The following is a 22,165-nucleotide window of genomic DNA, read 5'->3' as shown; positions in this document are numbered from 1 at the left end:
AGTTATCTATTCTGTTCAATTCCATATCATGTACAGTTTATAGTACTTTCAACAATGCTCAGTGTCTTACGAAGAGTTTTTCATTGATGCCAAAGACTTTCTTACACTTTCCATGTTTTTGGCTTTAACCATAAAGCTTACAGCGTCAATCAGTTAGTCTTGGTACGTCATATTTTCAATTGAACATATCTTTATTTTAATTTAATTATAGCCTAAATCAAAATAATTACATTGTCCTTGGTGGGTTTTTGAGGTCTAAGAACTATAAATCTTTGAACTCTTAAGAACCCTCAGACAGTCCCTCACTCATCAGGGTCACAGGGCTTGTTGGCTGGAGCCTGTCCCAGGACACGTGGGGGAACACCCTGAAAAAGGGTTCCGATCTATCACAGGGCATACACACTTGCACGCTGCGGGCAATTTGGGAACACTAATTAATATAATCTGCATGTCTTTGGACTGTGGGAGGAAACCGGAGTACGCAGAGGAAACCCACCAAGCACGGGGGACTCGAACCTGGAACCTGGAGGTGGTTCCCTCAAGACCCAAGTTGAACAAAATATTAAGAAAGTAAATTCTACTTGCTAGTTCTAGATTAGGAGGAGGATTGTGAGTCATAAGTTAGAGTTTATATCAAACATCTAACCCTAAAGCCAAGACTTAAAGCACCGCAAATATCTTTAAAAAATATTTTACTGTATTGCTATAAAAAAATTATATATAATATAATGTATCATTAATCTTATATTAATATAATATCCATCATACTGTTTTTTTTTTCTTTTCCAGTTGTGTATATACAATTTTTTTTGCCAGACTTTGCCTGTAAATATACTGTAAACACACACACACACACACACACTGAGTTTTGTGGTTAATGATCAGATCTAACAAATAAACTGAGTATTAATCCTCAGAGTGTGATATTAGAGTGTGTGTGTGTGTGTGTGTGTGTGTGTACAGTCGCACAGCCGCGGTTTCTGTTTTTCTTTATTAAATTAATTAATTGCAGTGAGCGCGTGTGCGCGGGTCAGAAGCGGCGCGCATGCGCAGTGGAGCTCTCCCCGCAGCAGGACGGAGCGCTGGTAAGAATAAACCGAATTATTATTTTGCGGCGTTTTAGCGCGTTACATGTCGATCTGTTAGATTTATAGAAACAAAGAGATGAAATGTTTATTATTGTGTTTATCTGTTCGATGTGAAGAGAAAAAAAAATGAACATAAAACCCGAATCTCTGCCTTTTATTCATTCATTCAAACGGATTTCTTTATTTCTGATCTGAAGATTTAATGAATAAATAAATAAATCACCTTCAGGCCGGAGTTCAGTCATAAAGGCGTTTAATACCGAGTGTGTGTGTGTGTGTGTGTGTGTGTGAGCTGAGGAGGCTGTAATGAAGAGAGAGAGAGAGATGAGTGTGTGTGTGTGTGTGTGTGTGTGTGTGTTCATTATCACCCATCCCTCTATAATAATGTCTATCTGTTGTTTATTCTCTCCATCACTCCACTATAGAGGTGTGAACGGCTCCGCCATTTTGCCTTTAATATTCTACAGACACACTCACATTTAGCTAAAAATAATGGCTCCCCTACACACTGTACCACACTGACAAAATGGGCTTCAGTCTCCTGTTCCTATTACATGCTGTGTATCCTCACACACACACACACACACACACACACACACACACACTTACACAGGGATGGGTTTAATGTGACTGTGTGTGTGTGTGTGTGTGTGTGTGTGTGTGTGGAAAAAAAGAAAAGATGGACAGAAAGATGTTAAAGGATGATAAAATGTCTGTGTGGAAATGTTCTCACATCAGCCGGCTGGGAGCTCAAAGTCAATATTCTCAGAATAATGTCCCTCTGTCTCACTCTGTGTCTCGCTCTCTGTGTGTGTCTCTCTCTCCCTCTGTCTCTCTGTGTGTGTCTCTCTCTCTCCCTCTTTTTCTGTCTCTCTCTTTATCTTTGTCTCTCTCTCTGTCTCTGTTCCTGTCTCTCTCTTTATCTCTGTCTCTCTCTCTCTCTCTCTCTCTCTCTCTCTCTCTCTCTCTCTCTTTCAATCCATCCATCTCTCTGATTCTGTTTGTTTCTGTCTTGGCTTGGTGCTGTCTCTCACGCTTCCTGTCTCTGTCTATCCATCCGTCCATTCATCTGTCTGTCTCTCTCTCTTTGGTTCTGCTTCTCTCTGATTGGACTGCTCTCTTTCTGACTCTTTCCTCCATCTATTCATCTATATATGAATAATTTTTTGTTTTTTTTGTTTGTTTCACACAACTATTTTTCTATCTGATTCCACATTTATGTGATATATTTCTGTCTGTCTGTCTGTCTGTCCGTCTCTTTTTTGCCTTTTCATCGCTTTCCATCTCTAAATCTGTCACAAACTCACTTATTTCTTTTGTCTCTTTACATCTCTTTTTCCTCTGTCTCTCTGTATTTATTTCAATTTCTCTCTCTCTTTCAATCCATCATCTATCTTTTTTATTCTGTTTCTATCTGTATCTCTTCTTTGCTGTCTCTCGCGCTTCATGTCTATTTTTTCCATGATCCATCTATTTCTCTTTCTCTTTGGTTCTGTTTTTCTCTAATTGGGTTTTTGTCTGACGTTCTTATTTATCTATCCATCTATGTATGACTAATTCTTTGTTTCACACATCTATCTATCTATCTATCTATCTATCTATCTATCTATCTATCTATCTATCTATCTATCTATCTACTTATTTGATTCCACATTTGTTGATATATTTTGTGTCTGTCTGTTTTTTCCTTCTATCCATTTTTTTTTTTGCTTTTTCATCGCTTTCTATCTCTGTCTCACAAACTCACTCTTTTTTTCCCTCTTTGCATCTCTCTTTTCTCCTGTCTATCCCCCCCCCCTCTTCTCCACCCCCTCTCTGTCTTACACAAATGTCTCTTTCAGCATCTTGTCATGACTTCCAAAGCGGATGTGGAAATCCTGCCAAAAGATGCAGATGCTCCTCAGCGTCCGAGACACCAGAACACCACCGCCATCCTCTTACCAGGTGAACTTCTACACAGTGCCTCTTTACAGCGCGCTACAGTTTCAGGATAAAGGTACTAAAGGTACTAAAGGTACTAAATGGCACTTTTTCTTAAAGGACATGTAAAAGTGTTCCTTTATAAGTGTCAGGAGTACCGACCCAGTGATGAGGACCGGTACCATTTAGTTCTTTACATTTAGTACCATTATTCTTTGAGACTGTTTGGTACCTTTAATTATTTTTCAATCATGACTCCACACTGCAGAGCGAGAAACAGAGGGTGACGGTTTTCTTGTCCAGAGAAATTATAAGCACCCAATAAGGGGATGTGGGTGGAGCTAGAGAAAAAACAGAAAGTCACTGATTGGTCGAACAGCGATCATGGATTCGTCCTGATTTAATATGATCAGAACGTTTACGGAGATAACACGTGATTTGTTCATAAAGCAGTATGTTTAATTATATTTTGAAGCAGACGTTATTAATCAGATGTGTGTTGGTGGTTTTAAAGGGTTTAAACACCTGAGTAAGGGGCGGGGCCAGGTGTGTGAGTTGCTGATGTCAGGCTGTGTAGGGTTCAAACTATTTCCTTTCAAAAACCCACAATGGTCATGATTGATATTTTAATGTGTGTTTAATGTACCGTATACACACCCGTGCATTGATCGGAGACTTTTGTTTCGAGTTCTGCAGAATCCCCTTCGCTGGCGTCCGATACGATTCGTCTAATTTAATCATGTGATTCGTCATGTGAAGCGTCACTAATTAGCGGTTTAACCGTATCCTTTGCTTAATTAACTTTGTGATTTGTCGCAGTGCAGAAGAAAAAAACATCAAAGTGAATCTCCAAAGTCACAACAGAGAAAAAGAGAATGAAAAAAAAACTTTGTTCTCTTTTAAAAGACCTGATAATTAACAAACAATTATTTTATGACATTAATTCGTGTCCTGAACATATTAGCTTTAAAAAGTCATGTATGTCATGGAAATCCACCTGCCGGAGAGATTAGGAACATTGTGTCTTTAAAAAGGTTAGTTTTTGTGGAAAATTTATTTTAAAATATATATTATTGGTTTGTTTGTGATAATTACAGCAAAACAGATTTTTATACAGTTTAATTTAATTCAAGTGTTGAAATAGTGGAAGTCAATACTAGAGTCAGTACACACACACACACACACATACTGTACACACATTCAGGGGTAAATTATTATTAAACTCACCCCTTGGTGTTTGCCCTTGACACTATCACCAGTTTTTTTTTTTTTAAACACAATTATAGAGACATCACGACGTTTCACTCCAAATTTACATCAAATTCAGATTTCTGTTCTTTTAGTTTTAATTTCTTGGTCATTTCTCAGTTCCCTTTGTGACTGTGCAGTCGTGCTGTAACGGCTCAGGGTTGATCTGAGATCTGTTCACGTCGCTGCATTAGTTCTGAAAATTAACCTCCACAGTGCAGAATAAAACGTTCCAGCTGCTGTACAGCGTTACATATTTATGCCTCAGTCCCGAGATGTTTTGCACAAATGTGTAAATGTACAGAAATGTCATTTTTCTTGCTCAAACTTTTATGTGTGCTTACTTTGTACTAACCAGGGTTGCCAGATCACACTGATTAAATCCCTAAACTGTGCTGCGGCCTGCACACAACATAAAAAAATAAAAAATAAAAAAATAAAAAAATAGTATCGGGATGATAACTCATATTGTAGCCCAATTATACATGCACAAACATTTCACACAAAAAAAATTATTATATTTATTAATAATAATAATAATAATAATAATAATAAAAAGATCAATAAATGTTTATATCAGAAACTAATAAAAATGCGTCTTTGTTAATGTTTTAAAGAATTCACTTTGGACAAAGAAATTTTAGTGGCATATTAAGTCAAATATATTTTATAAAGTTATGAGAATAAATTATATTTTTTTAATTGTAATTTTAAAATAGTAAATTTTCGAAATTGAAAATTCCAATTTTAGGAAAAAAATATTTAACCAAAAATTCTAAATAGTTCATGACAAAATATTAATAGAGTAAAATTGTAGGCCAAATATTTGGAAGAAAAAAAAGTCATAATTGACTATAAACTCTAATTAAACATTTTAGGATTAAGATTCATTTTGTGTGTTTGACTGCGTCCTCATCAGCAGCTTTCTTGTAATTTAGATAACCTGTTCTTAATTAATTTCGTAAGAAATTAATGAAACAAAAGAATAAAAAACAAATAATAAGGATGTAGGAACAAAAAATAAAACCAAACAATAAGGAACAAAAAAAAACCCAATGTCGCTAAAAATAGTGTTTACTAACTGATCTGCTAGTGCGCCCTCTGGTGGTACACAAGTTAACAGCTGGAGGTGTAATAACTATTATACAGTATATGATGGAAAACAAATGGTTAGTACATTTTTTGGGGGTTATTATTATGGAGATATTATCATATTTAAACCTCTAAATATTGTTTTTTCCCCCTAAAATCTCTTTAAATTTGTGACCTTGTGAAAGTTATTTTTATAAAGATAAATAATTTTTTTAAAGCATCCACTCATCCGCTGCCAAAAGTGGACATGTCCCAAACCACAGCCAAGGAAGTGCCCCAGGTGGGTGGGACATGCAGCATCGTCCACGTCCTGGAGTGGAAGGAGGGAATGGCCATTCTGCCCGGGAGCAACCTGAAGGTGAGAGAGCGATTCCTCCTCAACATCACCAGAAGTGAGCAGGCGTACATCTGGGATGGATGTACTAACAGACCCTGTGTGTGTGTGTGTGTGTGTGTGTGTGTGTGGTACAGCTGTGTGTGAGCGACAGTGGCACTCTGGAGGTGATCAGCCAGGGGAAAGTGAACTCAGCGAACCCTCTCACTGACGGAGCAGCGACCAAAGTGGTGGATGGAGAACCCAAGCAGGCGCTGAAACCCAGCACAGACCCACCAGCAGGTCTGCAGCGCTCCTCTGAGAAACTCTACACACTACACTCTGTCACGGCGAATTATCTCACAGAGGGTTTATTCTTGGAGGGTTCTGGCTCTAATTTAATCTATCTGAGGCTTCTCAGTTCTTCATGCTGGGACGTTCTGTAGTCCGGAGAGTAGCAGAGTAACGAACGGACCGTCTGGACTGATTAATCGAGAAAGAAATCGATGCAGCAATCCTAAATGTATTATTACATATTATAATAAATTAGAAATAAACAGCATCATCATTTATAATTAAACAAAGTTTTTCCCAAATTCTAAACAAACTTGGTCTTGTTTGTCTCAGACGATGTTAAACAGATTTGTACAGACTTGTAGAAAAGTTGATGCAATAAATTGTGTGTTTATACTGTATACAGTTTAAAATGATCCGGAATACAGACGTCTCAGCGCAGCAGCAGCCAAACATCAGGCAGTAAATTCCGTTTCTCCGTAACACCATGTTCATGTTGTTCATGTTGTTCATGCCCTGGCTCCATGCTGATCAGAAGTGTGTGTGTTGTGTCTTTAGACGTCCAGACCGTGTGTGTCGATGGCGTTCGGCTCATCAAGGTAAACCCGGAGGTCCAGGAGAACTCGGTTCCGCACAAGAACCGCGATCAGATAATGAAACGCAGCTACGCCGAGGAGCTCCGGCGAGATCCAGCACCTGACGGGTAACTCATCTATAAACACACACACACACACACACACACACACACACACACGTGTGCAGCTGATCTCAGCCTTCTCACATACTGGACTAGTGTTGGACAAGAAGTTTGTACCCCCATCTGTTTTCCAGTTCGTCCCCGAGCCACTAACCCACTACACTGTGCTCCTCTGAACATGTCGACCTGGACTAGTGTGTTTATTTTTAAAGGTGTTTAAAGTCTTAAACATGCAGAACGTTGTGTGTTTCTGACCTGCAGTTAGTTTCCATTGAGTGTTTGATGCAAAAGATGGGAAAAAAAACAAGATGAAAAGATGTTCATAAGCTTCTCCTGACTTCTCTTTGGTATGGAACAGAGATAATTGGTGTCTCTGGGAAGCGAGCTTAGCTAGTGCGCTGCTAATCGAATTTGAGAATGAAGCTGGTACAAAGACAAGCACGAAACGATTTGTCTCAGCTGACGCTCTCCCGCTGCGCTACAGAATGTTTAAGGAGAGGACACCATGGACAGGAGCGACGAGCACGGATGCATGAAGACGTTTAACGAAGGAGAAACCAGCGCTGAAGACAGATCGGACAGTGTGAGAACATCGGCCTCGACAGAAGGGATTTTCAGAGAGGGTTCGAGTGCCGGGTTCAAACCAGTACGAGCGACGTTTAGAGGAAGAGTTCAATTCAACCTCCTCTGTCAGTTCATACAACAGTTATACCAAGCGTTGCATTAGTTTCAGTACAGCCCTTGTTTATTTTTAACAGTTCCTGCAGAGGCGTGTGTGTGTGTGTGTGTGTGTGTGTGTGTGTGGGTGGTAACCTGAACCCAGCTTAGACATTTCCACTTTAAATCATCACTCGTGAGGAAGAAGCTCATTCTTTGTTTGTAACGCTTGAACTGGAAGCGTTTCTGTTCCTCCGCGGTCGTGTTGGTTTTGTAACGCGGCCCAGCAGCTCAGGACGGGTTCCTGTCGCACCCACACCGTGTGAAGTTGTGTAATGAGAGCTGGAAGGCTGCTGCACTCCTGCATGGTGAAGCAGATTGGCGTCACAGTCGCCCGCTGTACCTCCAGCTTTTTATATCTCTGACTCAGCGGTGCTGCTCCGCCGTCTCTCACGTCCTGAAAAACACACACACACACACACACACACGTTCGTCTAGTTTATTACATCGAATCAAAGCATCTAGGAGTTAATAAACGAACAGAGTACTCAGTCCATTTTTTTGTGAATGACCGACGTCGTCTGAAAAAATTCAAACTCAAACCCACTTGGAAAACTAGTCCGGATAGGGCTTTATTTACTTTTGTGATTTATTTTTTCTAATTTGTTTCATTGATTTAAAAATAAAAAATTACTCAGTAATTTTTATTTTGCAAATCAAGGTCAGAAAATATTTTATAAAAAAATATAAAAAATTTGTTAGATAGATAAGGGAAGATAATATTTTTTAAAACACAAAGTAAAAGACATTTATTTGGACATAAAAATGTGCAAAAATACAAAGATACAAAATAAAAACAAAACCACAAATACTTCAAAATAATATTCAAATCCCATGGAAGTTTAATTGTTGTTTTTAAGAATTTAAGAATTTAAGTTGTGTTTAATCTGTACACAGGTTAGTTACATACATATACATACTTTATTGATTCCAAAGTAATTCCAGATATAACTGTTAAATGTTCTAACTGTAAAAAACATTCGATCCCTCTGCAGAATTTTTAACCTAGTTTTAAGGAAATTTTCCTATAAGAAATAACGGAAACTCAAATTATTCGTTCCACAGCCCAAAAAAATAAATACATAAAAATAATTAGCACAAAATATAAAAAAAACAAATAAAACAAATTAACCTGCACTTAAAAAAGGTAAAAATAAATCCCGACAGATAAGTGTTTATGTTTGTTGCGAGCAGGCGCTGTGTGTCTGTGTGTGTGTGTGTGTGTGTGTGTGAATCTAAAGTAAGCTCCTCGTTACCTTCCTCCACTCTTTTTACACTTGGCTTGGTTGTGATCACGTGACGCTCGGTGTCAAAACAAGAAGCACATGCGTGATACATAATACTCAGTACTCGTAAACCAAGACTTTGCTCGTCCTGCGGAACACTCGCAAACCGTGTTACTCGTAATCCAAGGTTTCACTGTACTGGAAAACTGCAGGGGACCGTGAAAGGTACAGAGCGCTGGCACCCGATACTCCTGCCTTAAACATCAGGAAAAAAAAACTGTTAATTTAAATAAATACTAAAAGAAAATAAGTATTAAATTCCTCTATTAAACACTGCCATGTTTCTTTTTTTTTTTATCAGTTTATCGTCCCTGTGTACGAGCCGTTACCATAGAAACATTAACATATGAGACCGAGCGCGTTAATATCAACTCACATTATCACCATATCACATTACATCTGGAGCTTCAGACATAAAACACGCCTACTGACCAATCAGATTCGAGGGTTCAGCTGCGTGGCTATAAATGATATTTTAAAGTTAAATCAAATCAAATAGAAGAGTTAATTAAAGTTAATTTATTGTAACCTATACTGGCCCTGAAAACATGAAAATTGAAAGGGTCGTTGTAATTAAACATCACATTCATGTTTCTGATTGGACACGGCGCTCCAGCCAATCAGAAACGAGCAGGTTTCCTACAACTGTCAAGACCTTACGCTTTTCATTTCAAGTTAATGTTGCTGTGTTTGCACGTTTGATTTTGTGCTTTAAATTTGTTTTATATTAAATTTAAACATTTAATTAACTTACAAAACTCTCATTTATTTGGCATCATTTGAGCAAACAATAGTTAAAAATTATAGTAGTGATTATTATTATTTAAACTTTATTTGTTCTACAATTTGAGTGTATTTATTAACTTTTTACACCACTGTCACTGATATTATTCCATGTTTCCAGTCTGGCAGGAAGTGAGAGGGGTTTGGAAGCAGGAGCGATGTCCCGTGACCCGGAGCTCCTGAAGCCGATGAAGAAGAGGAGGAGGAGGGATTACTTAAGCTCTGAGGAAGACTCCGAGCCAGAGCCCATGGTACGACATGAACTACGGGATTGTGTTAGCGACAGAGTTACAGTGTTATAGTTAACTAAACCTGATAGAGATGAATTAGTTTAATAATCAGGACTGATCTGTATAAAGCATATAGTGCTGCTTACTCCAACTCTAAGTACCATTAGTTCCTGTTGTTAGTTTAATTTCGGAAAAGTTATATGTAAAAAGTTGTGCTTTTGACTAGAAATGATTACTGGATTTTTGTACATTTTTAAAGGAAGTAAAAGCTGAAGACCTAAAAACAGAAGGACCAGAAAAAACAGGTGTGTGTTATTTCACATCTATGTTTTTATCATTTTAAGTTATTCTAATAACCTAGATGTGTGAGCTGCTTGTTCAGATCCGAGCTACCTGATGAACTCAGGACTGTGTTTATCTGCACAGGAGCGGACGCTAAAGCCGAGCCGTGGTCGTGGGCGCAGTATCTGGACGAGCAGAAGGCCGTCGCAGCTCCGGACAAACTCTTCCAGGAGGTACCGACTGTCCTGTTAGAAATGCACTAAAGAATACTGTATGATCATCAGAATCACTGTAAACTATTAAAACTCTGAAACAGTTCACATAATTACTGAATGGTCAAAAAAAATAATCTTCCAAATCTGTTTTTTTTTTATTTTTTTTATACAAATCTGATTAAAAATAGTAAATTATTAAGTGCTGATTCTAATCATTAATGTTTTATCATTATAAATTAAATATTTTATTAGGATACAACAATAGCTCTATTAAAAAAAAGGAAATAAAAGAGAAAATAGATATCTGGAATTTTTTTTCCTGTGAAGACAAAATATTAATAGAATAGGATTAAAGTAAATATAATAAACTATGTACAAAAAAATCACATTTAACAGAAATTAATGTAAAAATGTTTTTGTTAAAATTGAAATCAGAATTGAGTGCACTAATAAAAATATTTAATAGTTAAAAACTGACTAAATTCTAATTTTAACAATTTTAATGAATTTTATCAAACTTGTACTTTAATCCAATTTCAGCAAAAACTTTAATGTAATTTTTTTTTGTTAAAATTGGAATCAGAATTAAATGCTCTTATAATAACAACAACAATTATTATTATTATTATTATTATTATTATTATTATTATTAGTAGTAGTAGTAGTAGTAGTAGTAGTAAAACTTTGTTTGCTCAGTTTTTAACTCGGTTGTTTTTGCCCCACAGTCACAGCGAGTTCCTGAAAGTCCCAACAACTTCAGAGAAGGCATGAAGCTGGAAGGTATCGACCCCCAGCATCCCTCCATGTACTTCGTTCTGACTGTGGCTGAGGTACCGTGTGTGTGTGTGTGTGTGTTACAGGTGTGTGTGTGTATGTGTAAGAAACACTGACACAATTATAAAATAAATATCAACACCGCATCTTTTTGAAGAGTTTTTAGACAGTTATAGTCAGCAATAAATCATGTCCTTAAATTCAAGAGTGATTGTGTAAAATTACAGACAGGCTCCAGTAAACCCCGCGTATGCTTAAGTCAAAAGACATCTCTTACGGTGCCTTCCTTACAAAACCAAATGCTAGCTGAGCCTAGCCCAGTGGTTCTTAAAGTGTGTGGCGCCCCACTAGTGGTGAATACAGACATGACAGGTGGGGCGCAATGAATGGGAGGGAATTAGTGGAAAATAATAGGAAAGTACCTATTCTCGAAACTAAACAATCACATGCAAATAAATCATTAATATAATTAAATTAAAATAACATCAGAGAAAAATGGAACCATAGTCCAACAATAACGGTTTAATGTCGGCATGATAACTGCAGAGGAACAATATATAAGGAAACATTCGGTATTATATATGTAATTTCATTTATTCCAATGTGTATGCTGATGTTTCTGTATTTTTGTTAAACATTAATATTTTATCAGGCAGTACTAGTCTGGCATTTCTAGTTTCCAGTGCGGCAACAAAGTTGCTTTTTCATCCTTCAGGCGCTGAACAGAAGGGAAGATCGATATCGTTCTACGCTTTTTGTTGGTGTTTTTGCGATGATCCCCAAATCATTTGTTGCGCCGTAGAGAATAATGGTGTTTATGCTTTTAAACATGTATAATTTAAGGCAGATGGAGCTTAAACACACTGTAGAGAGGAAATATATCTGGGTATCTTATTTGCGGGTTTATTTACACAGCTGAGAATTCGGAGATGCGAATATAAAACTAACTTTACCGCGGACACAAACAGGTGTTATGCGCTAAAATGCCCCCCTGCCACCGATTGCCCCCCTACATAATCTCTATCAAATACTATTTTAGCACATCCATTCAAAGGTTTATTATTATCAAATATATTATTACTATTATAATTAACCCTAGGCACGTCACAGCCGTCGAGACGATTAATACAAATCCCCCAAAATGATTATTTTATGGCACATTTATTTTGCAGGAATTTGTCAATGTACAAATAACAAATTATTTATCACAAATTACACTAAATAAATATTGTTTGTGGTAAAAAAATTACAGGAAACAATTTTTTATTACAAAATAAGCAATATAAAAATATACATGTGGTATATGAAAAAAATATTTAATTTATATATTTTTTCCCCTATACAACATTTTTTTTAAATTTTTTATCGGGGGCGAATTTAGGGGGGCATTTTAGAGCATAACACCGGGTCAGTAGCGTACTGTATGTAGTGAGCATAATAACATCAATGGATACATTTGTTACATGGACCACAAAAAAGCAGGTGATTCAGCACCAATCAACCAAATATCCTATGATGAAGCCTACTGTATGTTGCGCTTGGATTGATGGTTGTGTCTTAAACCGCTGGCAGCAGACAGCATGAGACAAAGTAGAAAGACACTTAGAGACAACACACCCCAGTCACGTTAATAAGCCACTCGACTTCTTTAAAGGAAAGCTCTAGATAAGTGACGAAGTAAGTCTGTTATAACAATACAACTGAAAGTAACTGTACAGTTTTGAATTTGTTCCCCCGTGGGATAACATGGCTGAAAGGGAGCAGTGACTCGCTGCTGCCACCCACCATCATGGAAGAGTATTGCACTGCATGTTTCTTGGCTGGTAAAATAATAAAAAAATAAAATTAATACTAATAAATGTAACATACAATAATAATAATAATGATAAATAATAATAATAAATATTGACATACACGCATGAGGACAACACTATGACGCCAGATCTAATCTAGTCTATCAATAAAACCTCACATATACTGATTTAAGGAGAGAATGCAAACATTATTTAAGTTAAGTTGAACCTTTATTCGTCACACTTACCTCACTGCACAGTGAAATTCTTGTTAGTATCCAGGGGTCAGAGCGCAGGGTCAGCCATTTTATGGGGCCCCTGGAGGAGACAAGGTGAAGGGCCTTGCTCACGGGCCCAACAGCGGCAAACACAGGTTTCTAAAGAGACGAATAAAGATGCAAAATGTTGTGCTGTTGCTCAGATCTTGCATCACTTCCTGTTTCCTGTGGCTCTGTGGAAGTACAGATAAATACACTAATCTTATGTTTTTTTTCCGTCCTGATGTTTTACAAAGCCACGTGTCCGTGAGCATTTTCAGCCCCGCCTCCTTTCGCTCTACAGGTTCGTGGTTACAGATTACGCCTCCATTTCGACGGTTACTCAGACTGCCATGACTTTTGGGTCAACGCTAACTCCCCTGATATTCACTCACCGGGCTGGTGTGAGAGCACAGGACACAAACTGCACACTCCAAAAGGTACACAGGTTCATCGCTCATCGTCTACACCGCATATAATGTAGGGGTTCCACATACGGGGTAAAGTAATGGGCGGAGTCAGGGCTAATGGATAGATTTTTTTTTTTAATCCTGCTGTGTGAGTTCATGTTTAATATGTTAAAGTCTGTTTCTACTAATGTAAAAATAAACGTAAATAATTATGGTTTAATGAGCAATAATGGAAGATATCACAGTATGAGTTCAGTAACACACTCCTGATGTCGGGGTGGAAACAGGGACTCTGTGTTTATTACTTATTAATGATGTTTGCGGCTCAACTACTGTTTTTTCTCTATAAATCATTTCTGTTGCCCTAAATTACCATTATTTTTAAACATTAGGAACGAATTAATTTATCCTCAGGATATCGAGAGCTCCATTTTAGACCTGGGTTCTTTTTTTACCAGCGTCACTGTTTTCTAGGCTTTAAGGAAGAGGAGTTTTCTTGGTCCAGCTATTTAAAGCTCACTAAAGCACAAGCTGCCCCTAAGGAGCTGTTCAGCGAGGTAAGTCTTCCACTCAAGCACAGAACTCTGGGAAATAAGGAAGAATAAACCTGTTCGTACAGAACATGCTTCGCTGTCGAGTCACAGGTCGAGTCAGAGGAGGAACTCGGCTTCGAGGTCGGCCTAAAGCTGGAAGCCGTGGACCGCATGAACCCGTCTCTCATCTGCGTCGCCACGGTGACGGACATCGTGGGCAAACGATTTCTAGTGCACTTTGACAACTGGGACGACACGTACGATTACTGGTGTGTGACTCTGTGTTTTTGTTATTATTCTGGTCGTTATTTGTGATTATCACACTAACAGGATTTGGTGCTTCCTTTTGAAAAGGTGTGACGCGCGGAGTCCGTACATTCACCCCATTGGCTGGTGTAAAGGGAGGGGCCTCCCCCTCACGCCTCCGCAAGGTGACTGACAGAGTGAACGTCCATAAACGCTATTACCGTTTCACAGCTAATGCTATATAATATACATGTAGTCTGTGCATTGGTTGTTGTACTGTGTTTTAAATTAAATTCAACTGAGCATTTAGTTTTGTGTCCCATTACTTTTGCCACACATTCGCTTTTTGTCAAATTACACATCTCAGCGGTGCCTCGGCTTACAAACACCCTGCTTTAAATTTCCCTCGAAGCACTTTCACCGTACGAGCGACCGAACTGAGCCGAACGCCAGCTAGGTCACACGTACGTCCGTTTTTTTTTTTGCCATTTTGTGTAAGATTTAGTGAAGACGTAGCACCGCGGGTCCCAAGAATGTTATCAAGGACGATAGCAAGAAGAAAAGGGAGCCACTTTCAGTTTGGATTTTAAAGCAGCCGGTTTATTTACATTATTTCCCCCGGGACAATGCGTCTCACAATACAAATCTTCACCATAAGAACTCGCCTCCGGAACGGATTAAACTCGTATGTCGAGGTACCGCTGTAAATGCTAAAAAAGAATCTTTGTTTTTATAACTAACTTTATGAAGCTAATACCTTTAGCCTCAGTACAGATTATGTAACACTGTAAGCTAAAACACAAGAACACACTCGTATAACCGCCCCGTATCTACCAGTGTAGGCTGAGTGCCATAAAACACTAATAAACACGTGTATCACAATTATGCTCGTGCATGAAGAATACAGATAATGTTTTGAATTTGTTGTAAAATAAGATTGTAACTATAATAAATTGTCGTATATGACTCCATGTCAGATTATCCCGAGCCGGGTCGGTTCTCCTGGGAGCGGTACCTGGACGAGACCGGATCCACAGCGGTGCCTGCAGACGCTTTTAAAGTGGTGCGCAAACAAACAAAAAAGAAAACTTGCAGTATTAATTATCAAAAAATATAAATGTGATTATTACACACATTACATTATTACACCCTGACCCACATACGATTTTAATCCTGTTACATTAAGGGCTTCTCTTCGTTTGTTAGTTTGTTGTTGTTGTTGTTTGTTGCTGATTAGATACCACTAAGCCCCTAATGAAAAAAGGAGAAAAAACATACCGAAAGAAATAAAAAGTATTTTATTGCGATGGTGTGAGTGTATCCAGGTCAATGTGAGGAGAGTCACTGCTAGACCATTTATAAAATCACACCTTTTATTATGAGGTATTTTTTGTTTTAAACCTACGCTTTGTTTATTTCTTTGTAAACTCAATGTAAAAACAATTGATTGCAAATCTATTAGCCGGCTGATGTGAGGTCAGGAAATCCCACCTTCTCACCCCAAACTCAGCACATGGCCGATAATTAATGCACAATAATTAGTGCACTTTAACACTCAACTCAATTTAGGGGGTGTGGCCTAAAGACTGTGGGTGGGGCTTCTTTATTAGGAGTGACTCAAGTAAACTAGTAATTTTTTATTAAAATAGAGATTAAACTACTCTAAATTAATCATGATTTGGGGTGAGTAATTAAAGGTAATTAAAAAAAAACTAAATAAAAATGGAAGAAACCTACTAAAAGTGTTTTTTTCCCTATTAAGTGTATTGTAAACTAATTCTCTCTCTCTCTCTGACTCCCTCTCTCCCTCTCTCTCTCTCTCCCTCTCTCTCCCTCCCTCTCTCTCTCTCTCCCTCTCTCTCTCCCTCTCTGTCTCCCTCCCTCTCTCTCTCTCCCTCTCTCTCTCTCTCTCTCTCCCTCTCTCTCTCTCTCCCTCTCTGTCCGGGCGTAGCGTCCTCCTCATGGCTTCCAGGTGAACATGAAGCTGGAGGTGGTGGATAAGAGGAGTCCGGCGCTGCTCCGTGTGGCGAGCGTACAGGAAGTGGACACACACAGGATTAAAGTGAGCGCTGAGTTAAAGCAGGAGTCTGAGATGAAAACTGAGATTCATCACACACACTCACACACACACCACAAAGAACATGATCAATTCTGTTAGATGTAATTAATGTTTCTGAGTCGAAAAAAAATGATAAAAATGATTTGATGTACCGAAGGCGGAACAGATCACCAGGTCACGGGTCAGACTGATCTTAAAAAAAAAAAAAAAAAAGGGAGGCGAACATAATTTTGTTTTCTATTTATTACTTATAAAACTTAAGGATCAGTTAAATTTTACCCAGTGTCCTAAATTAAAACAATGTTCGGGACGTCCGATATGTAAATATACTTTAAGATAAAATATCCTGTAGTCTCTAGTTAAATTAAAATGCAATATGAGGGATGAGGATTTTTATTTTTCATGTTTATAATGTGTTTACATCATCAAAAAAAAAAGTTAAAAGCAAAAAAGAAGAAATTTAGAGTCTGTTACTAGTCTCACCGAACTTGATTACAGCTGGATTAATTTATGATACATGTATACAGTATTTTTTATAACATACAGTATGTAGCACAGAGGTGATATGTTGCCTTGCCTTTTATTTGACGTTGCTTTATTTTTTCATGTTACTTTTTATTTTTAACTGGTTGAAAATGTTCTATATGGTTTGTTGTGGCTGGTAAACTATCTTGTTTCTTTCCTCCATCAGATCCATTTTGACGGTTGGAGTCAAGTTTATGACGAGTGGATGGACTCGGATCATCCTGATCTTCACCCTGCTGGATGGTGTGAGAGTACGGGTCACCCCCTGAAACCTCCACCATCAACCCCTCCCAGCGTCCCACAGCCTGGTGAGAAACACACACACACACACACACACACACACACATCACCATCATCATCAGTGGAGTTTAACGTCACCGGTCTTCTTTAGGTCCGAGGGAAAACACGGCTGCGGCTCCGCCCAGTTTCACCTCCACGCCGTGTAAAACCGGCCCGAATTCCCGCAGTTCCTCCAAATACAGCTTCCACAACAGGCCAGTCTGCTTCACCTGCACAATCCGCACAGGAACTCTAACCTAAAGGTTTAATGAAAGTCAACCCTGAGCTACTTAAATTTATAAATTTATTGGTCAACTATGTTTCATAAGTAAGTACAAGTTAAAATAGAACATTTTGTTACTGTAGCAGTTTTCTTCAGCAGTTATTGCATCATAAAATACAACAGCCAATCATGTTTCAGTATGCAAATACAGACCAGCAGTTTACTGGAAACTGAATCTGAGCATGTGACATTTGCATATTCTTAGATTATTATTTGAATTTCTTTTCTGTGTTTTTATTCCACAGCAGGTAATTTTTGGAAGTTAATTATTTTTTTTTTTTGTAATTTATGATTTTCATATGTGTCAATCCCACATGCGAACTTGACCCCCATCTGTAAAACAGGAAGTGCCCCACTCCTGGATGTGACGGCTCAGGTCATGTGACTGGACGTTTTACAGCGCATCACTGTATATCCGGCTGCCCATTGGCTGAGAGGAATCAGGGGCGGGTCAAAATGGACCTCTCGGATACGGAGGGATCCAAACGCAACCTCCTTGTTTTTGGCCAGCGGGCTAAAAAGTCTCGCTACCACGGCAGGTGAGGAAATAATGAGACTGAATGCTGTATCTTGCTACTTTTAGGAAGTAAAAATAGATATGAAGGAAATTGCTGTGTTGATGTAAACATGGTCCTTCTGGCCTGGATCCACAGCCGTATAGAATTAAACGACGGATGTGGAGGGTTAATTATTAATTAATAAATTGGCATTAATTATGTAACCAAGTAAAATGTATTTACAGGTAGTCCCCGAGTTATGAACATTCGAGGAATGAATTTACACAGATACGAACGGACCGCAATCCTATTTTAAATTCAACCGCTCATGTGTATTATACAAAAATAGACACTGCAGTGGACCAAATACCAATATTTACAATTATATGCAATATTTTCATTGTGTAGGTGAATGTATGAAATGTTTAAAGTCCGGTTTATTGTACGTGTGTGTGTGTGTGTGTGTGTGTGTGTGTGTGTGTGTGCGGGAGAAATGCGTTGGCCTCATCGGTTTCAATGAATCAGTCCGGGAGCACGATGATAGAAAATGTCTGTCCTGTAAAGCTGTCCTGATGATAAATAAATCCTCAATGACTTCACAGTCCAGTCCCATACATTGGAAAACAGCTATAAGACAAAAATGGTGTGTCAAAGGCGTATAAGACTCACTTTTTCTGACTTAAGAACAAGTCAGACTTACAAATGTGCTCCCAGACCGGAACTCGCTCATAAGTCGGGAACTACCTGTACTGATTGTTTGTTATGCCTAATATTTCTCTGTAGTCCAAATAGCTATTAACTTGTACACCACAAGAGGGCGCACTTTGAAGTGGTGCTCAGTATTGGATTTTTTTAAAGCTTAAATTATTTAAACTTTTTTTGTTGCGTTCATCAATTCTTCTCAACAAAACTAATTTGTTGCAATTGTTCTGTTATAAACTCTAGAAAAAACAAGAAACAAGAAAAAAAACAAGAAATTTGTTTGAAGAATTAGTAGATCATTAACATATTTGACTTTTGGAACACTTGCAATTATATTGTGATTATTAAACAGTTGACGAGTTATGGAGTGTTCTCCCAGTCGTTCAGGAACGCTAATTGTGATGTAGCTTGGTTTATTAACTAAGAATAATAAATCAGCTTACACATTAATGTTTATATTTTTCAGGATTGGTCGCCCTCCAAAATATCGAAAGAATCAGCAGCGATCCTATCAGAGTGAGTTTCTTATATTATAACCAGATTCACCAGAAACAGTGATAAATATAACGAAAATACTTATAAATAAGATGTGAGTCAGTAACAAATTCATTATTTAATGTTTTTGTATTTGAATATCCACCAATTTAATGTATTCCTTGACTTTTAAATGTTCCGTTTTTGTGTATTTATGTATTTATGTTGGTTATTCAGACATGACTTCAGAGAGCATGTACCCGTCCCTGTTCATGTCGGCTCTGAGTGCGAGTTCGGATCGGACCCTGTCCCTCTGCTGGGAGCAGCACTGTAAGCTCCTGCCTGGAGTCGCAGGGATTCACGCCAGCCAGGTGGCTACATGGAGCGTCGACGAGGTAGGTGTCGGATCATGATGTGTACCTGTCATGGTGATATGTAACCAGCTTAAACATCTTAAACATCAGCCACGGACTTCATGGAGAGGAATCTCACTCCGCGTTTCTCTCCGCAGGTCTTCGGGTTTGTGCAGAACCTGATCGGTTGTGAGGAGCAGGCGCGGCTTTTCAAAGACGAAGTGAGTCTCATGTGATACTAGTTCATTCTCTCCTCCTAAAAAAACAAGAAAAAAAAAAGAAACATCTTCCTCCACAGATGATCGACGGGGAGGCCTTCCTCCTGCTGACGCAAACAGACATAGTAAAGATCATGAGCATCAAGTTGGGACCAGCGCTGAAGATCTACAACGCCATCCTGATGTTCAAGAGCACTGATGAAGGACTGTAGTCAACCTCGATGCCTCAGTGCTGTGCCATCTTCTCATCCATCCACCACCCATCACGTGTTTGGTGTTTACTGCTGTGCCCACCAGAGAGAGAGAGAGAGAGAGAGAGAGAGAACAAGAGAAGGGAAAGCGTAACTGAGCCCAAAAGGAAGCTGCTATATTTTTATGAAGTGTTAAACGGACCATCGCGGTTCCTCATTCTTCTTTCTGCTACAGGAAGTACAGGTACAGTACCGGGACCTTTAGGTTTGAGTTGTGAGTTTTTCCCAGATCACAAAGTAGAATAATGCCACAGCAGAAGCAGTAGATGGCGCTTGGGGCCTCATTCCTGTGGATGTTCACAAGAAATAACTAAATACTTTATTAGTCCTACAAGAGCTTCTCTATTAGAGAGGCGAAGCTGCAGTTAAACCTTAACACTAGCTTCGAATGAACTCTGGCTTTAAGGCATTTTTTTACACTTAATAATGTGACAAATGTCGTAAGATCCACAACAAAACACTGAACGTATCGAGAATTGCAACAGATTTGCTTTTAGGCGCGTACTCTTAGATCTGTTAGAGTCGTGGATCTGATCTACTCTGGTCCTGGAGAACTCCTGCCCTGAACATTGTGTGTGTGTGTGTGTGTGTGTGTGTGTGCGCGTGTGTGAGGGTTCTCCAGGGGGTTTCCAGGACCAGGGTTGAGAACCGCTGTGTTAGAGGGACGATGTAGTGAGGAGGAAGTGATTTCCAAACCCGAAAAATAAATGATGTGCCGTTGGGATTCAGAGCAAAAATAAACTGAAATATTTTACGAATATAAGTACAGTGGTGGAGAAGGCAGGTCGTGTCGATCTCATAGAGTCTGTAAGGTTTTCCTCCAGCAGGTGAACTGGTGACTCTGTAATTCCCACAGTGTCTCATCCACACTGAGGTCCTTTCCCTTTGTAATATTCCACAATGAGGGTGAAGTCACAAGGAAATCCAAAAAAAAAGGACGAAACAGATAAAATAATGATATCTAATCCTGCGTTCATCAGCAGATAGGACCTGGGAAATGGTAAGCCTCCTTGGAATAACTTGTAATCTGTGACTCCGTGTGAGTGTGTGATGGTTCCTCAACATGCTGGTTCTCACACTGGACACAAACTGGTGACAGAACCAGAAATAACAGCAGTGAGTTCTCCTGGCTCAGTGACACAGAGTAGTGAAGCCTGAATAGTTTAAATAAATAGTTTATAATGAACATAATCGCGGGTACGCCCGGGAGCCGTCAAAACTAGTTTGCATCAGTTTGGATTTTAAAGCAGCCGGTGCTGAAAGGAATAATAAATGAAGGTTAAGTGAGGTTTAATGTCTATTTATTTCATATTTTACTTCATTTACACATCTTTTCTAAATGTTTTGATTGTTTTTATATGCAAAAACATAATTATAGTGTTGAAAATTGGTAAATTGAGCAGCTGGAACAGATTATCCGCATTTACATTATTTCCTCCGGGACGGTTAAACTGCTGAGGTGCCGCTGTATTTACTGAATTCACACCACCTAAATTAGCAGAGCGCTCTCTTGTGGTTGGCAGGTTAATTGATATGTGAGCTACAGAGAAGTATGACTCAAAACAAACATTATCAGTGTGTTATATTTATTTTGTAAATTATTATCGCATTTAATTAAATATTGATTAATCATTAACATTCGCAGATATCTGTTTATGTTTAAAAATAGATTTAAATAACTTCAGCACTATTGCCAGTGAATCATGACTTCCACTTTAAAGAATATAAATTAATCACAACACAAACAGTTTTTTAATTGCAGTTTATCTGACTTCATTTACAGAAAAGAAAGAAACATGATGGTAGAGAAGTGAAAAGTTTATTGAAACCCATTGTTCGGGGACGATATATAAAAACATACGGCCAGAGAAGCAGAGAGAAGTTCGAGCACCCTCGATGGTCCATAGAGGAATCTTATAGAGACAGTATTAATAGACGACGTCGCACTTTTCAGCAGCGTATGAACAAAAACTGTTTTACATGAAATAAATGATTTAATTAATTGGTGCTACCCTGATAATAATGATGCACTTTATGTGATCAGCCACTAGGTGGAGTTAATGCACATTCTGAGCCAGCTCAATCATCAGCCCATTTCTCGAGTTATTTTATTATGTTGCTTATAAAGTGACCAACTAGTGTTTGTAATAATAAATCTAATGAATTAACTAACAGGGATTGGTACTGTTTACAACTAAAGCAATGTCTGTCTTTTTTTTGTTTGTTTTGTTTTTTGGTGAATTATTCTCTCTCTGATGGGAAATTGATTAATAATAATAAAAATAATAATAATAATGTACAGATCTTATGTATAAAAATGTCATTCAGCTCATCCACATGAATAAA

At 38.4% G+C, this 22,165-nt stretch overlaps 1 protein-coding gene across 1 annotated transcript; it reads left to right on the top strand.

The window, feature by feature from the left end:
• Positions 1-1,052: 1,052 nt before the first annotated feature.
• Positions 1,053-22,145, top strand: l3mbtl1 (L3MBTL histone methyl-lysine binding protein 1). The gene is made up of 22 exons (XM_053483318.1): positions 1,053-1,085; positions 2,930-3,032; positions 5,567-5,706; positions 5,820-5,964; positions 6,514-6,658; positions 9,560-9,689; positions 9,928-9,973; positions 10,095-10,183; positions 10,891-10,995; positions 13,294-13,429; positions 13,874-13,956; positions 14,044-14,201; positions 14,287-14,363; positions 15,156-15,241; positions 16,130-16,240; positions 16,929-17,070; positions 17,154-17,256; positions 17,669-17,863; positions 18,990-19,039; positions 19,235-19,392; positions 19,509-19,571; positions 19,649-22,145. Exons 2-22 carry the CDS (start codon positions 2,939-2,941, stop codon positions 19,778-19,780), a joined length of 2,388 nt encoding a protein of 795 aa, XP_053339293.1. The 5' UTR covers positions 1,053-1,085; positions 2,930-2,938; the 3' UTR covers positions 19,781-22,145.
• Positions 22,146-22,165: the final 20 nt, after the last annotated feature.

The sequence above is a fragment of the Clarias gariepinus genome, chromosome 22 (assembly GCF_024256425.1).
Source record: "Clarias gariepinus isolate MV-2021 ecotype Netherlands chromosome 22, CGAR_prim_01v2, whole genome shotgun sequence".
NCBI classification, from domain to species: Eukaryota; Metazoa; Chordata; class Actinopteri; order Siluriformes; family Clariidae; genus Clarias; species Clarias gariepinus.
Note: the sequence above shows the minus strand (reverse complement) of the source record. Positions and strands in the feature narration are given on the sequence as shown.

Coding starts and splice junctions, on each gene's coding strand:
- l3mbtl1 (XM_053483318.1), top strand. CDS start 2,939: ATGACTTCCAAAGCGGATGTGGAAATCCTGCCAAAAGATGCAGATGCT. Junction 9,974..10,094: donor AGAAGGACCAGAAAAAACAG/GTGTGTGTTATT, acceptor TTATCTGCACAG/GAGCGGACGCTAAAGCCGAG. Junction 19,040..19,234: donor TCAGCAGCGATCCTATCAGA/GTGAGTTTCTTA, acceptor TTGGTTATTCAG/ACATGACTTCAGAGAGCATG.